Source organism: Opisthorchis viverrini (genome assembly GCF_000715545.1).
Source record: "Opisthorchis viverrini unplaced genomic scaffold opera_v5_379, whole genome shotgun sequence".
Classification (NCBI taxonomy): domain Eukaryota; kingdom Metazoa; phylum Platyhelminthes; class Trematoda; order Opisthorchiida; family Opisthorchiidae; genus Opisthorchis; species Opisthorchis viverrini.
The window spans coordinates 178,292-196,569 of record NW_008752040.1 but is presented as its reverse complement, the minus strand read 5'-3'; the positions used below and the strand labels follow the sequence as shown (position 1 = coordinate 196,569).

At 45.6% G+C, this 18,278-nt stretch overlaps 1 protein-coding gene across 1 annotated transcript; it reads left to right on the top strand.

The window, feature by feature from the left end:
• Positions 1 to 16,457: 16,457 nt before the first annotated feature.
• Positions 16,458 to 17,890, top strand: T265_10567 (hypothetical protein; the record flags this gene model as incomplete). Its single annotated transcript, XM_009176975.1, has 2 exons — positions 16,458 to 16,597; positions 16,639 to 17,890. 2 exons carry the CDS (start codon positions 16,458 to 16,460, stop codon positions 17,888 to 17,890), a joined length of 1,392 nt encoding a protein of 463 aa, XP_009175239.1.
• Positions 17,891 to 18,278: the final 388 nt, after the last annotated feature.

The window sequence follows — 18,278 nt, the reverse complement described above, 5'->3', positions numbered from 1 at the left end:
TAGTTTCCCCTTCTGGCGCACAGCCCGAATCACCCGTCACATTCGTCAGCCTTCTGAAACAACATATGGCCGAACTTCGTGCGACACCTACCAGACGATCAACGCGAACGGAGCACATCTCAACCGAACTCTCTTCTACACCATTTGTATTTGTCCGACATGACGCAACGAGGAAACCCCTCCAACCTTGTTACGATGGCCCCTTCAAAGTTATCGAACGTCACTCCAAATATTTTGTTTTAGAGAGAAGTGGAAAGCACGACACCGTCTCCATTGATCGTCTGAAACCTGCCTACATTGAAGCACCTACGACCACATCCAGCAATCCTGTTATTCCAACAACACCCACACCTACCCAAGATATCCCTCCCGCCAACCTCACTCCTTCCACTAGTCGTTCAGGACGACGCGTCCGTTTCCCTCAGCACTTAGCTGATTACGAAACTTAAGTTAGCAACTTTTGATTCGTTACTTTAGTTATTCGAGCGTTTTCCCATTTCATGGTCAACGCTCTAGTGGGGGAGTAGTGTGGCGTTTTTGTACCTTTATTTTACTTCCATTATAACACTAGGTATTTCATCAATTGCATAATCGTTTTTTGTTTGAATACGAGAAACTACAAAAAACGCGCCCTTGTACAATTTCACATAATACAAGCGTGGTCACGTGCTTCGACTCTCTCTTCTGATTTCGCTCGCGCTTGCAGCGGTCATTCGCGAGTCTCATATACTAACTCTGGTACCCAAAACATTTCAGACTATCTTCGGAATCTATTATATGTGGAAACTGTTCAGAAGAAGACCTCTGGACCAACACTATTGGATTATTGTTTATTCGCTGACCTGGGCCAACGACGAACTATTTTAAAGAGAACAATTGTTAGTGAGTCTGTTCCATCTGACCTATTTATTTTTGTATACCCAACTTAGCGTAATTATTTTTATTACTTTGCCACACACTCCTGGTAAACTGACTTATTGGGTAGCCAGACCACTACAAATTTGGTGAGCCCGAGTATTTCTAGATATTTTTTTTGAAAACTTTTCCTTTCAAATCGTCGTAATTTTACTTCTTTTGCCCGGTAATCATGGAGGCACACTTTGACTCAGCGGAATTAGTCGAGAATGCAATTAGTATACGTTTACCAGACTATAATCCACGCAACCCAAGGGTATGGTTTCACCAGGTTGAGGCCGTTTTTGCCACCCGACGCATCGCTTCCCAAGTCACCCGGTTTTCCTATGTTGTCCAGCATCTTCCTTGTGATGTAGCAACAGAAGTTGAAGATCTGTTGGAAGATATTCCTAAGGAAAATCCGTATGACGCCCTTCGAGCGGCCGTCATAAGTAGGACAGGGAAATCAGAAAACAAAATGCTGCGGGATTTATTCACCACCGTCGAACTTGGGGACAGATCGCCATCACAAATGCTTCGCCACATGCGCAGTCTCCTCTGCGGCCGTAAGCTAGCAGAGGAGATCATGGCCCAACTATGGCTCGACAAACTCCCACCCTCCATGTCCCACGTCATCAGCGCTTTCGTTGATGACCACAGCTTAGAGCAGCTAGCCCGGATGGCGGATAAGATACACGAAACATACCCCAGTAACTCCGTAAACTCCGTCTCCCGCCCTGCACCCACTACAGATTCCGACCCGCTTCTTGCTTCTATATCGCACCTACAAACCAAATTTGACGCTTTGACCGATCGCCTACAACGGTTAGAGATCAACAGGCATCGACCACGTCCACGATCGTTATTTCGTGCCCGTCTTTCTTGGTGCTGGTGTCACCAATCTTATGGCCCAAAAGCACGCAAGTGTCAACCACCTTGTTTCTTCAGGCCGGGTTCCAACACCCCTTTAAACGCTCCGGCCAGTCAGCAACGTCGACGACTGTCTGTGGCCCTCCTCGCACCAGTCGCCTGTTCCACATCACCGATTGTTCGGACGGCCTACGTTTCCTCGTAGATACGGGAGATGAAGTTAATGTGCTACCAAATAAGAATCCATTTCCCAGTTCCGCTTCTTTCTTCTTACAAGCCGCTAACGGTACCTGCATCGCTACATACGGCGAACGTTCCCTCACCCTTGACCTTGGATTGCGATGTGCGTTCAAGTGGATCTTCCTTTTGGTCGACGTCCAAATACCAATAATCGGTGCAGATTTCCTGACGCATTAAAATCTATCTGTCGACGTGCGACACAAACGTCTCTTAGACATGCTTACTTCCCTCTCAGTCAACGGAATTAGTGCCCCAACTTCATCCACGTTATCCGAGTTATCTTACCGGATTCATATTTTGCTGACATACTTAGGGATTTTCCAACCCTTACTCACCCATGTCAGTACACCCAACCGGTCACTCATTCCGTCGTTCATCACATTCAGACGAGAGGTCAACTTGTCCATGCCAACCCCCGCCGACTTCATCCGAAAAAGCTACAAATCGCAAAACACGAGTTCGAACACATGGTCGAACTCGGCAGCATCCGCCCTTTATCGAATCATTGGTCATCCTCCCTACATATGGTACCTAAGAAATCTAGAGGTGATTAGAGACCCTGTGGAGATAACCGTTCTCTCAACAACGCTACTAGCCCAGACAAGGTATCCCACCCACATATCCACGATTTCGCATGTACCCTACGCCACACAAACATCTCCAAAGTCGACCTCGTACGAGCATACTACCACATACCCGTAGCCCCGGATGACATTCCTAAAACAGCCACCACAACACCGTTTGGCCTTTCCGAGTTCACGCATATGCCCTTTGGTCTTCGAAACGCAGCCCAAACGTTTCAGCGTTTCATGGACGAGGTTTTACGTGGCTTACCTTTTGTGTATGCCTAACTTGATGATGTTTTAGTGGGTAGCACCTCCCCAACTGAACATGCAGCTCATCTCAGAGCAGTGTTTGAACGTTTTTCCACTTACAACATACGTTTGAACATTGACAAATTCTTATTCTGTGTTACTAGCCTGGATTTTCTTGGCCACCACATTGACGCCACAGGTATTTCACCATCACGCAATCGCATTTTGGCCCTGGAGTCTTTTTTCATACACACTACTCTCAATCAACTCCGTCGTTTCATAGGCATCACCGACCACTACCGCCGATTCATCCCTCACTGTGCAGATATTTTGAAGCCACTGACCGATTTACTTGGCTCTAAAGAAAAATCCGTTATTTTGCCCCCGCCGCAATTGCCGCTTTCGAAAGAGCCAAGCAAGCCACTGCTCAGGCCACAAAGTTAACTTTCCTTGGTACTCACGGAAGCACGAAGCTGATTTTGACAACTGATGCTTCGAATGCTGCCGTCGGTGCAGTGCTTCATCAAGTTGTTAACAACACATCTCAACCACTAGCGTTTTCTCGCAGAAGATGCAGACTGCCCAAACGCGTTGCAGTACTCTTGGTCGTGAGTTACTCGCAATTTACCTTGCTATTCGTCATTTCCGGCACTTGTTGGAAGGTAGATCTTTCACCATTCAAACCGACAATAAGCCATTCACCTATGCCTCTAACGCCAAGCCTGATCGATATCCACCACGCGAGATACGCCACCTCGACTATATTTCACAGTTCACTACGGATATTCGGTACACTTCTGGTTCGGACAATGTCGTTGCAGATGCCCTATCCCGTCCTGACATCAGCGCCGTTCAAACTTCCACGCACCTGGACCTAGCCAAGCTGGCTAACCTTCAAAATATTGATCGAAATTTTTTGCCAAGTCTATCCCTCCCTTCATTTCAAGTCTCAACGATTCCCTTATCCCTCCAATTTGCAACCAATTTTTGTGAAATCTCAACCGGATCAGCTCGCCCAATCGCCCCCAAAGCCTTCCGACGGGTTGATTTTGACCAATTTCATGGATTTTCTCGTCAAAGAATCAGAGCAAACAGAAAGTTGATTAGTGCAAGCTTTGTATGGCCCTTCATGAATAAGGGCCTGACATTTTGGGACAAACAGTGCATCGCCTGTCAACGCAGTAAAGTAACTCGGCATACAAACTCACCTATCGGTTTATTTGCCGTTCCTGATGCTCGAATCACACACGTCCATCTCGACATTCTTGGCCCACTTTCCCCATCAAATGGTTTCACGCATATTCTTACCATGCTCGATCGTTTTACCCGTTGACCAGTAGCTGTACCCAGTCCGGACACTTCATCTGAAACGGTTGCCCTTTCATTTTTGCAGCACTCGGTGGGTAATTTTGGTATACCTTCCACCGTTACTACGGATCGCGGTTCACAATTTCAGTGTAATCTCCTCCGTGAGTTTTCCACACTACTCGGTTTCCAGCACATTTCGACTACCGGGTATCGCCCACGTTCCAACGATCTGGTTGAGCGTTACTATCGCCACCCCAAAGCGGCATTGACTGTCCAAATGAACCCATCTTCATGGTCCTCTTCTTTACCCTCGACGCGAAAAGAACGCATCTCAACCGATCTCTCGTCTACTTCATTTGTATTTGTCCGACATGAAGCAGGAGGGAATCCCCTTCAATCCCATTATGATGGTCCCTTCCACGTTATCGAACTTCATTCTGAATACGTCGTTCTAGAGAAAAGCGAAAAGCATGATGCCATCTCTATTGATCGCGTGAAGTCTGCCTTCATTGAAGTACCCACGACCACATCCAGCAATCCTGCTATCCCGGCAAAACCCGCACCCACCCAGGTACCCCTGTCGCCATCTTCACTTCTTCCACTAATTGATCCGGACGACGCGTCCGTTTCCCTCAACACTTAGCTGATTACGAAACTTAAACTGAGTAAATTTCGATTCATTATTTTCATTATTCCAGCGTTTTCCCTTTTCATAGTCAACGCTCTAGTGGTGGAGTAGTGTGGCGTTTTGTACCTTTATTGTACTTCCATTATAACACTACGTATTCCATCAATTGCATAATCGTTTTCTGTTTGCATACGAAAAACTACCAAAAAAACGCGCACTTCGACTCCCTCTTATTACTTCGCTCGCGCTTGTAGCGGTTATTCGCGAGTCTCATGTACTCACTCTGGTACCGAAACATTTCAGACCATCTTCGGAATCTATTTTATGTGGGAGCTGTTCAGAAGAAGACCTCTGGACCAACATAATTAGATTATTGTTTATTCGCTGACCTAGGCCAAAGACGAACTATTTTAAAGAGAACAACTAATAATGAGTCTGTTCCATCTGACCTCTTTATTTGTGTATACCCAACCTAGTGTTATTATTTTTTATTTCTTTGCCACACACTCCTGGTAAACTAACCTATTGAGCACCAAGACCACTAAAGTCGTAAATACGCGATGACTCCTTGTTTGACTGGCAGCAGGCAGGTGGTAATTTCAAACTGCATCAACTGTGGCTTTGGAGACGCTGCTAGCTTCAAAAGTTGGCTAGGCAGCTTATAAAGTGTAAGATACTACTATGTAGGCAGGCAGTTGCAAGAAACTATTAGTCACTTCTTAACCGATCTGGATAGATCCTTCTTGTAAATTACCCTAATGGGCTGCCTGTTGTACTTGCACCTGGCTTACGATTTGTTCTGCCTTGGACAAAACCTCCGCAGCAAAGGGTTATTATTTGTTTATTTGGTGTGCGACTTCCATGGAGCGCAGGTTTCTTCGCGGGTTTATACTTCGGTTTATCGCTGCCAAGGATTTAATATGCTTGGACTGACCTAGGGCACGCGTTCAGTTAACACTTTTGCCCGGTTGTATCGTATCACCGAAGTAACCCTCTAAATAAACTAAAACATGATTTACCGCAGAGATAAAAACGCTTCCTCATGTAGAAGTCAACAGCGACACAATAAATGCACGCTGCGTGACGCCTCTAACGTAATTTGTTTTTCTTCAAATCCTAGCTCTCAAGTACACTCTGATGTGATCACCATCTCATCTACAAATGCAGTACTACCGTGCATCGCACATTTTTCTCCGACCACTTGCCCCATGCGTGTCTTGAGCCACAAACTTCTCTAATTCATCCAACTTCGGAGATTAGTTAGCATCTCCTTCCGCGCAGCAGTTAATGTCATAACAGCACCTCAATCCCAAATATTATGCTACCTTTCACCCTAGTCCCCACCCCGTAAATCATCCTCCTCTGCAGCTCACTCAACCACTTACTGAACGAGCATTATCAAGCCATCCATAAGCTGTTCTTGTTGACCTTCCAACCTCCCATGTGCATTATCCTGCATGATCACGCGACAGTCCTACCTGCCCAAATAACTGCTAGCTAACCGACCTAGCATAAGTGCCAACGACGAGGGAATGTACAATTCAAATGCAATTTTGAGAACTGTCTGTTTACACTACCGCCATTCTCACCAAGCTTCTTGGACGGATACATGCCGAGCTATAATCGTGGTTGGTCACCATTTAGTTAACGCGCATTCCGCATATTCACACATCACCACGTCTGTTTGTATCGAGCTCATACCGCCACTCACCACTATGCTCACCGGAAGGTTGTTTATTGCCTTCGAAATCAGGCAGTGTCGTCTCACCACAGTAGCCAGAAAATGTAAACATTCTTATTCGCCTGCTTTTTTGGGCCACAGAATACCCAACACTCTAGTGCCATCAAGCAAACATTCCAACCAGAGTCGGCGACGTTCGGTCTGGACCGGGCAGCTGGCGTATAAAGGCCGGAGCGATCCAATGTCAGGATGTTATATAAACTGATGTCTCGCTTGCTCCGTTTGGGGTACGGGTTCCCACGACATACCGAACGCCATCAGCACTGTTTCAAAGAGGGTACCGCCAATTATGCCTAAGCCGAGTAGCTAATCAACTGTACTGTTGTCAAGCAGGATGGCTTGTTGTGGTATGGTGTCTTCTAGGTTTACAGGATGTATCCTCGACGAACGCGACGTAACCAGACGGATGATGGTGTACTCCCCCGGCGGTGAGTGTCGTTCCTTTGCGGAATTCGAGTCCGAGCTGAGAGAATTCCAACGGGAAACGGGCACCTGTTATGCTCGCCGCCATAGTTTATCGGTGGCTAAGTATGAACAGAATGTCGGTAAACTGCTTCCACCATCCGTCGGGTAGGCGTTTATGGTGTACATATGTGTACATGCTCGTTTTCACCGGAATGCGAATCAAAAGGGTCGTCGGTGTGTCGATATATTTGTGCATAATCATGCAAGTAACTTATATTTGGGTACGCCAATTTCGACTGCCGATCGTTCATGCGTGTTGTTCACCGTGACGGCCGTCTTGCGATAATTAGTTCTAGTATGCAACACTCGCATGACCCGCACACGTCTGATTGGCAAGTTTTTGCTGCGAACCGACTTTTGAATGCCCAGCAGGAGCGCATGGTGTTTGGATTGTTGCAATGTTTCAAGTCATCCATTAAATCCGAGGCTATATTCAGAAAAACTATGGAATCGACTTGACCAGTGATGATCTGCGGGTCCTGCGCTATAAGCTGCACCGCTTGGACTATCGTGTATATGATCTGCAGGATATCCGAGATGGGCTGCACCCATTTGGACCCATGGCTGTGTCTGTTCGCGATGATGGGAGTTTGAACATTCTTTTACTTCCGTCCGTGTGTGTGGTTTGTTTGCAAAGTATGGTGGTGTAATTCAGGCAGATTCAGCCTATCAGTGTAACAGAGGTGGTTAGCACCTGCAACATGTGATAATCACCGATTGTGTTGGTGTTGGTCGCAGCGTCCACGGATTCACGGATTGATACACACAATCGAAGCTTTTGCCCAAGTTCCCGGGTCGGTGTTGTTCTTGTCGGTCAGTGGCTATCGTTCACCTGAAAGGCTTAAGTGAAAAAAGGGTGTGGTACTGCTCTTTATGTTCTCAGCGCTGGGCAATATGCTTGCCAGCGCGAGGATTCCCATAAATAAGTGTCTAACAGTGCTTTAACCTGGGGTCTAGAAGGAGCGTGAACAACCGTCGGAGGAAGGTTATTTCATGCACCTACTACCCGAAAAGAGAAAGAAGTTTGCCTAATGGATGTGTGTGCTCTGAGCTTGAAAATTTTCTCACTTTGTCCCCGCCGTGTGTTTTCTGGGTCAACGGTAAAAATCTGTTTGCCAAGCTTTGTTCAAACAGGGCGTAAGTAAGAATTAGGTCTCTTTGGAGCGACGACACTCCAGGGGGAAGAGTTCAAGCATCGCGAGGTGCGTTTCGGATCCCACGGATCTGAGGCCGGCAAACATCCTCGTGGCGGCTCGCTGGACACGCTCAATGAGGGTGAGGTCTTTCGTGCGTCCTCAGTAGACAACTTGGTTGGCGTACTCCAGAAGCGGTCTGACGTGGGCCCCATAGAGTATTTGGAAGTCCATGCGAGTAATACGGGAGAAGGTACGTCGGATCATCCGTAAAATGCCTTTTGGGCCGATTTCTCATAGTGTAGTGAGAAGGACAAGTTTGAGGAGGCCCAGATGCCCAAATCCTTTTTGGCTTCCATCCTCATGATGGTTGCTTGTCTTTTATCACCATGCATAAAAAAGGCATTTTCAGAGTCTCATCCTAATGATATATGGACGCATATTTCGTCATTCAGAGGAAGGTACAAGTCCAACGACCACTGCTTGGCAGCGCCTACATCCATTTGTAGGGCACTGGCATTGGAACTCCAGGATTTCAAGTCGTCCGCAAAAAGCAGACATTGACTTGCAATGAAGATCTGGGTGGTCGCTGACGTAGATCAGAAGCAGCACTGGTCCCAGGACGGAGCCTGGAGGAACTCCAATGGAGACCCGCGCTAGCNTGATCCAGTGATGGAGTTTCCCTTGAATCTCGTAAGACTCGAGTTTGTGGAGCAGCGGAACGTGTGGGACACTATCAAATCTTTTATGATTTCAAAAGATATAGTATCCGATGAGTCCTTCGTCCTTGGCTTGGGTTATGCTGTCCATAAACACAAGCATGTTTGTCACGCAAGAACAGTGTGGGGGAAATCCGTGTTGGGCTTGAGATATCAGGTTGCTGGAAGTAAGGCGATCTGGGATAGCTCGCTTCAGAATGCGTTGCATCACCTTGCACGGCACGCCAGTGAGGCTTATAGGCCTATAGCTGCCAGGCGATAGTCGGTCACCAGTTTTGTAGATAGGCGTGACAATCGCTTCCTTCCAAGCAGAGGGAAGGCGGCCTTCGTCAAGCAACTGACGAAACACCAGGTGTGAATTATATGCCAGTGCGGAGGATGTTTCCTTCAGGATCTTTGGATGGACCTCGTCGGGCTTCAACGCACAGAATGGGTTGATCTTGTGCAAGAATTGACGAATTTCCTCCTCCGTGAAGACCAAATCGGTTAGAGGCTCTACTCCTTCATCCGAAATGGGTTACAGGAATGTAAGGATGTGGCTGTTGAACATTTTATGCGAATGATATCTCCCGTGAATGTTGTCAGAACGATTGTTGTTGTCAAGAATAAATAATGGTTGTGTAATTTGAAGACAGCGATGCATGACGCCGCTGTAATTTTTGTTCTTTCCATGTATTACAGCCTTACAGCCTAGAATTCATAGGCTTAGGGATGTGATTCATCCAGATAAGTAAATTTTGTTTGCATGGTCGAAGTGAATGATGCGCTGTTGAGAAGTGAGTGAGATCAAGGTCTACGCCACCAGCATTAGAAGTCGGAACCAGGAGTACTGGACACACCTCAGCGAGCATTGGTTAAACGACCTGAGAGCCTGGGAAAAGCATGCTCTGAAGCACGTGAAGTTTGCCGAAAGCACCACGTCGTACCTTTATTCGCGACGGCAACAACCTTCGGTTGGGAGAACCCATGAAATGCTCGTGCTCTTTTAAGAGCTCATGGTTGTTGCCATGTCGCCATATGGCCTTTTTTGCTGAGTTTCATGGTCAATCACTGATCTCGTTGGTAGAACCTGTCATGAAATCCCTCCCCTTCTCAACGCGGGACGACAGTGGCAACCAGGATGCGTCTTTCACACATGCTGGGTGAACGGGGCTCTGGTAGTTTCCGTTCAGTTGCCCTTCACTAATTCTTTTCTTATTTACTTTCCAGGTATAACTGTGAAACACAATTCTGTTGATTCTTTAATTTGCTTGCAATCAGTCATAATAAAATTTGGTCTTCCTAAAAATAGTATCATATTTTCCGACAGCGCAAGCGTCACGGCAACCGAAACATTCAGGCCCTGCGTTGAAGACCAGCTTGCGTAGGTGAGAAAAGTTTCGTCTATAGCCTCAGAATGATCCCGAAACTTTCTAAGACAACGTCGGCTCACCTCTGACAGCATACACTTAGGATTATATACAATAGTCCGGCAGCCTAAATCTGCCTGAAACACTTATATCGCTTCGTGATTGTTTCATTTCTCGGTGTTACATTTTACGCAATCTACGGAAATATAAGCTATTCAAGCAGAACATTTTTTGACGGAGGCTCACCGTGTATTTCGTATCTCGTCTGTTGTTGCATAGTATGTAGTCGCCGACGGCAACCGTAACAAATGATTTCCAGGCAAAAATGAGTTTCAAGGTTCAAACCTACGATAGTGACATAAGCACACAAGCATGCCTGTTGCTATCACCACAATCTCACAGAATTTCTGGTTGTTTGCTCCTATGAAAAGTGTCCTCGAGCAATAAACACATCAACTGGGACTTTTGCTTTGGGTGTACCTGATATGTGTCGTCACCACGTCAACAACTGCTCGCATTATTTTGTGTGTTCAGACAATTGGTTAACCCTTCTTAATGCTCAAACAGTGCTTTAAGGCAAACGGTGAACGACCATAAATAGAAAATCGGTGACCAGCTATGGCCTAACCACAGACAATATCAGTGATCCGCTTGCTGCAAAGGACACACCGATACTTCGGTCATTACAAACCAAAGTTAGGGCTGTCCAGGAACAAATCGGGTCTTGCACTTGGGGCAATCAATGAATCTGTCGGGTCCCTTGGCTACCGAACACAATTGCTATGGTACTTGGCCTCCAAGATATTCTTTGAAAGGAACATACACTATTTCACGTTGGCCATTCATTACATTTGAACGAATAGCCGTTTCCTAACATGTGAACGTCGCTTAGTGCAAACAGCCAATACACCAGCGTTAGCTGATAAATATAGGAGGTTCCGACTTAGTCCTTTTGGTTACCGCCATTAATACCAAATATCATCTGCCTATGGAGATATAGATACCTCTAGGAATAAAATGCAAGGCTAAACTTTTTAAAACCGACCTGCCTTGAACCATTGGGAATCGCACACCCCTTGTGTTCATTACATTTGAAAACCTGTTAAAGATGTAAATTTGCCGCAAATACAACCGCATTGTAATTGTCACCTCGTTTGAGAGGGTCAGTCATAAGCCTCAAATCAGCCATGTCGCCATTTCTAAATCTTCTCGCCGTTCAGCTTTCAACCAATCAGAATGGGGATGACGCCGCAAGTCGCGTGATCGCCTTTTCAACAATCCAATTTCGAGTTCCCACTCTAACTACGGTTGTCTCATTGCTTCTTTTGAAGAATGGTAATGAAACACCCCGCACCCTCAATGAATCCGAGCACTTCTTTGGCCCATGTTGGTCTTAGTCACGAGTCCCGTGACAGTCTCAATTACCCTAATAGCCCCAAATGACCAACCAAAGTACGACGTTGCGGAAACGGTAATGTGGCCGCTGTCTGCTGGCCTGTCCGTATTTCACATGGTCTATACTATTTCTATATCGAGCGTGTTACATACATTAAGAGGACAATATCAATCCGCTGAATTTGTTGCGGTACTACAAAGTGCTTGCCATCGCATTGTTCCAGTTAACACGCGTCCACGCTCGGATGCAGAACATGTGCAGAAAGTTCAGCACCAATCAAGAGCTTTTAAGCCGTGAAAGACGGATACATTCCGGAGGCATCAAATCATTCTTATCTGTCTCATGGTAATAAAAGGCCAAAACACCCTACGTTTCAGGAACCCCAAGGAGTGTAAGCCGTCTACCAATTCGTTCTTGCATGAAGAGCTCTGCACGCATTCCGACAGCCGCGTGCCTCAGGCAGTGAGTTTTGTCGCACCATGATATGCTTTATGCCTGCTATGTTTAGGTATACAAAAATTGATGACGAGTTTTTCTGTTTAAGATAATCATCACTCCGAAATTCATTCGTATTGCGCATAGAGTCCCACCGAGCACAATTATATTCAGATAAGTACGTTGGGAGGCCATAGTAACTGGCCATTTTTGTCGTCCAAAAGACGGATCCGTTCACAATGCCCTGGGTTGAACCTCTGTGTAAGATTCATAATTATCCAGACGACAAGTTCCAGATATGCCTGAGTTGACTGTCCCACGGGATATGTTTACCTTCCAGCAGCTCCATATATGCGGCGTTTCTCGCCAAAGGTGATCCGGGACCATGGAGATGTACATGACAATTCAAGTTTGCATCGCGCATTGTGTACCTTATTTCCTAAGGCAAATTCTCCAAATACCAGGACGAGTATAACCAAAAAACAACTCGTAGATCTTATTCTCAATGAGCTAATTATAGGGCCCTAAGTCAACTATATAATAAGGAAATTGGAGCGTAATTAATCACCGCTTGATGGGCTGTATATGAATTTAGATGTTTCAATGCCAAATAGTGATATCTTCCTACTCTTATCGCCCAAGGTTGAACTGGACAGGTAAGAAAAATCCACAGAGATGGTCGCCGGTATGCAGAATTAGTGGGCGTTGGCCTATGTAGCGATGGCTGATTTTGCAATGGCGGGAACGTAGCGCGTGCAGGATGTCAGTAACCTTCAACAGTATATAACAAAAATACACCCACATTGGCTCCGAGACTCATTGTAATCCGCCGCTAGCTAGGAATAAATATAAAATAACTTTAAGCTCTTCCAGGATGGACCGGATTCTTACTCACAAGTGCTTAGTCGCTAACTTATAACCGGCTAATTTGAACAAATGTTTGAATGCATTCTCGGCATTAATTTTCTTCATTAGAGACGTTCCAACTCCGAATCTCCCGTTTATAAATATACAATGGATAAGGAGAATCATTCACCTGTGTCTAGAAATTGAAAGACAATTTCTGAAAACAAATTCAGCCACCAGAATTGACCGACTAAAAGATATTCTGCGAATTTTTGCACCCCTTGCATAAATTTCCGTACATCGGAAAAATTCCATCCGTACAAGCAGGGAGACATTGGGGAAAAGCGTGTGAGTAAATGGGACACAACTGCACGACAACATGTATTCGGCAGATTTTGAGTACGTATATGTGAAGCGACAAATGCCTACAATGGGCCGGATACATCAACCGGATGATTCTTACTAAGTGCGGACTGGGTGCAGAAATTCAGGTACTGAGTTCGGGCTTTTCCGTGCCATTTTCGCACACGGAATCGAACGGAGATCCGCAACATGTCCCATTTCTTTAGTAGCTCTTCACCTGAGGACAGAGATCCGTGGAATGAGTGTGGAAATTTCTGCACCAATGATAACTGGGGTACTATCCCTTTTTCTGCCATTAGAGCCACTACTTCTTTCCATGGCTGTCAAGGAACCAATATACCAATGAAGATAAAGTCCTTTTTTTCGATCCGGTACAACTTATCGTAAAATAAATCCACTAAATTATCTAACTGCGAGGACTATCTTGATTTCGTCCGGTGGTATGTCTGCTGCAATCGGTGAAAACTTTGCCATAGAGAGGTAGCGAATAGCCTATCCAATTCGAATTTCCGCGTACAGATACGACCTAAGTTTGTCTAGCTTTTAATATGACAAAAAGCGCTAAGAAATGAAATTTCCAAAAAACTTACCACGTCCTCACGGAAAGTCAAGTTATGAAAGAAAATGAAAATATGAGTTTTATGCCCAAAGCGCATCCCGAGTACGCCATAACGAACTTTGACAATAATGCGGCTGTCTGAGAGCCTAATTAGCGCGCGTTTGCTCCTGAGTGTGAAAAATATTCAGAGTCTGTACGAAATTTTACACCAACTTAGGAAACGCCCCTGTATTAAACGCCTTGTAGTTCAAACCTAATAGCTTCCTGCATTGCACACCTTTATTGAACCTATTGAAATTTCATTGCTCGGTAGCCCCCGTTCGTGGGACTGAAATAGCTTTGGCGCTTCATGCACGAAGTTAGCCTGCTTCATTCGAGAGCCGTGGTTGGGCCAGCATACGACTGCAGAGGAGACTGAGTATTTGGCGAAGCAGTTGCGATGGCGATCCGTCCCCAAGTTCGACAGTGGTGAATAGATCCCGTAGCATTTGGTTTTCTGATTTTCCTGTCCTACATATGACGGCCGTTCGAAGGGCATCATATGGGTTATCCTTGGGCATATATTTCAATAGATCTACTTCTGTTGCTACATCACAAGGAAGATGCTGGACAACATAGGAAAATCGCGTGGCTTGGGAAGTGATGCGTCGAGTAGTAAAAACGGCCTCCACCTGGTGAAACCATACACTGGGGTTGCGTGGATTGCAGTCTGGTAAACGTATGCTAATCGCATTCTCGACTAAATCCGCTGAAGCACAGTGTGCCTCCATAATTACCGGGCAAAAGAAACAAAATTAAGACGACTTGAAAGGAAAAGCTTTCAAGAGAAAATATCTAGAAATACTCCGGCTCACCAAATTTGTAGTGACCTGGCTACCCAATAAGTTAGTTTACCGGGAGTGTGTGGCAAAGAAATAAAAAATAATAACACTAGGTTGGGTATACACAAATAAAGAGGTCAGATGGAACAGACTCATTATTAGTTGTTCTCTTTAAAATAGTTCGTCTTTGGCCTAGGTCAGCGAATAAACAATAATCTAATTATGTTGGTCCAGAGGTCTTCTTCTGAACAGCTCCCACATAAAATAGATTCCGAAGATGGTCTGAAATGTTTCGGTACCAGAGTGAGTACATGAGACTCGCGAATAACCGCTACAAGCGCGAGCGAAGTAATAAGAGGGAGTCGAAGTGCGCGTTTTTTTGGTAGTTTTTCGTATGCAAACAGAAAACGATTATGCAATTGATGGAATACGTAGTGTTATAATGGAAGTACAATAAAGGTACAAAACGCCACACTACTCCACCACTAGAGCGTTGACTATGAAAAGGGAAAACGCTGGAATAATGAAAATAATGAATCGAAATTTACTCAGTTTAAGTTTCGTAATCAGCTAAGTGTTGAGGGAAACGGACGCGTCGTCCGGATCAATTAGTGGAAGAAGTGAAGATGGCGACAGGGGTACCTGGGTGGGTGCGGGTTTTGCCGGGATAGCAGGATTGCTGGATGTGGTCGTGGGTACTTCAATGAAGGCAGACTTCACGCGATCAATAGAGATGGCATCATGCTTTTCGCTTTTCTCTAGAACGACGTATTCAGAATGAAGTTCGATAACGTGGAAGGGACCATCATAATGGGATTGAAGGGGATTCCCTCCTGCTTCATGTCGGACAAATACAAATGAAGTAGACGAGAGATCGGTTGAGATGCGTTCTTTTCGCGTCGATCGTCTGGTCGGTGTCGCACGAAGTTCGAACATACGCTCTTTCAGATGGGTGACGAATGTGACGTGTGATTCGGGCTGTGCGCCAGAAGGGGAAACCAGTCCACCGGGTAAACGTAAAGTTGTACTGTATATTAGTTCGGCTGGTGGACGGTGAAGATCCTCCTAAATAGTGGATCGAATAGCGAATAAAACGGGTAAAGAAGAGGACCATGAAGATGGGTTCATTTGGACAGTCAATGCCGCTTTGGGGTGGCGATAGTAACGCTCAACCAGATCGTTGGAACGTGGGCGATACCCGGTAGTCGAAATGTGCTGGAAACCGAGTAGTGTGGAAAACTCACGGAGGAGATTACACTGAAATTGTGAACCGCGATCCGTAGTGACGGTGGAAGGTATATCGAAATTACTCACGCCACTGGGTGAGTAATTTTTTGCAGCATGCATAAAATGAATGGGCAACCTTTTCCGCTGAGGTATCCGAAACGGTTTTTCGCAAAAGCGCTTATGCGGTGGACGAAACACGTAGTGTTGTAATGGAAGCAAAATGTAGGTAGGAAACACCTTCAGATAGATGTACTGTATTTCTTGGTTTCAGTACCTAACTAAGTTCTGGATGTGCCATGTTTGAAACTTCACAATATTATTTCACTTTTATTTTACCTAATCTTTGCTGTGGCAGCCATAACCATAAGAAAATATGGCATGCAGCTGTCTCCTTTGCTTTCAGCTATCCACATTTAAACTGCGAGTGATATAGAACATCTTCGATCCCAGCCCACAAGCCTCTAACTTGTAGCCCACAAGTTTGGAAATAAATTTACCATTACTCCTGTTGTGTCTATTGAATCTAGTGACAGATTAGTCTGACCCTGAAGGACCGTACAGGAGCCGTTTTCGAAATTGTCCGATGGACAAAGGGTTGTAGCTCTCTTCTGATTAATCACCTTCGTTCCGTCCATCTGGCTCGCAGAAATGGACATAAAGGTTGACGTCGAAGTGTATGATAAATTTAACGGGCTAAAGTCGAAATACAATATGGAAAGCTCGTCTGACAACGCATTTTTACTGCATATCCTGGATCACATGGACAAATGCAACCACGAGGAAAACAGGTTTGTACTCGGTTTCAAATAATCAGGTTTTAATGTTTTAGAATGGATGTCACATCACCAGTGGATGTCAAGGTAGATATGGACACTGAAAGTCAGCTGAAAAAGCGTTTCTGTCCTGAGTGCAAATATTCAACGGGTTCTCCAGCTGACCTCTGTGAGCATTTCGAATCTGTGCATCCTGGGAATGGCAGTTTTTCTTGCACATGTGGCGACCAATACTGTCGATTGCCGGATTTCTTACAACACTATGTTGATTGCCCCGTAGCGGCCACCGACTTGCAGGATACCACGGTGGATGTTCAAGGGAGGATCAGCAGTTCGCTGCAACACACCAGGCTGAAATTGGATTTATTGGACGATAACTCAACCACTACAGAAACCTATCACTCCTATCACCATCCTTCTGTTGCCCCAGTCCCAGGTCCCTCAAAAGAGAAGCCCTACGGGTGCCCGAAATGTTTTAAAGGGTTCAAGAGCAAATCGTTACTTGATCAGCATATGCATCTCCACTACCCTCCCCGTTATAAGTGCAGATGGTGTGCAAATGTATATAGATGGCCTCCTGCTTACTATCATCATAAGCAAAAATGCAAAAAACGGCCAACCCATGGTAACACTGTGGGTTCCAACTCCTATGCTTCTTCACCTGGAAAGTGCTCACCAGAAAATACTGACGATGCGGATGTTCAAAACGGAAATTTCACAATAGCACAAAAAGCGCTGGCGCATTTCATCAACCTACATACTTTAGCGTTCCCACAGACCGATAAGCTGGACATCCCTCCGTTCGCTCCACTAAATGGGCAGTTTCCATCTTGCCAGCCGACATGCGTTTGCAGCGAAGTTTTTCCCACCATTCCAAAGTATTTTGAGCATGTGAAGTCATGTCCCCGAATGCTTACTGCTTCAAGCGCTCTTAGTGGGGTTTCGCCAGTTCTTTTCCCTGCAGCCTTGGGGGTTGATTTCTCGACAAATTTAGCTTCTGAACGCTCGGAGCAGGATGCCCCAGCGGAGGATCTTTCCCTGTCCAAAGAAACGTGTGTATACAACCATTCGGCCCCCGCAGGGATTTTCTCTTGTTCGATTTGTAGCAAGGACTTCAACTCAAAATTATCATTAAAGCAGCATGTTGATGGAAAACATCGAGCTGAAGGCAAGTATCTGTGTCCTACTTGTGGAAAGAGATACCGCTGGGGAGCTTCGTTTTATTATCATAAGAAGACTTGCATTGCCCCTGGGGTGGCTTCTGCGATGGCTGCTCAGACTCCTGAGCTGTTAGCAACACATACTTAGTCGTAGAACCAAGATGCCAATATTCCAGTTCTTCCTCAGCGTTGTTTCAAGTTGCTCACCCTCTTATGCCTTAATTCGTTCAGTTCAATTTCATTTTAATCAGCGAGCCTAGAACAACAGACTGCTGTTGCTGACAGCGCTGCATTCCTTTACCAGCAGCCATGGGACCATGCTCACTTCCATACCAGGCTGATGTTTCTGGCTTCCGAGCACAGGCACATCACTCATCGTCTTTCTCATTAACTTGATGTCTAGAAGATCCTTTGAGTGCACCCTGCAATAAGCATAAATGAAACACTCAGTCACATGTACGCTAACCCGGTGCGCATTCAGTGTACTGCTGCATTTACACCGTACTAGTCAGTCCTTTATGGTCCACTACTACACA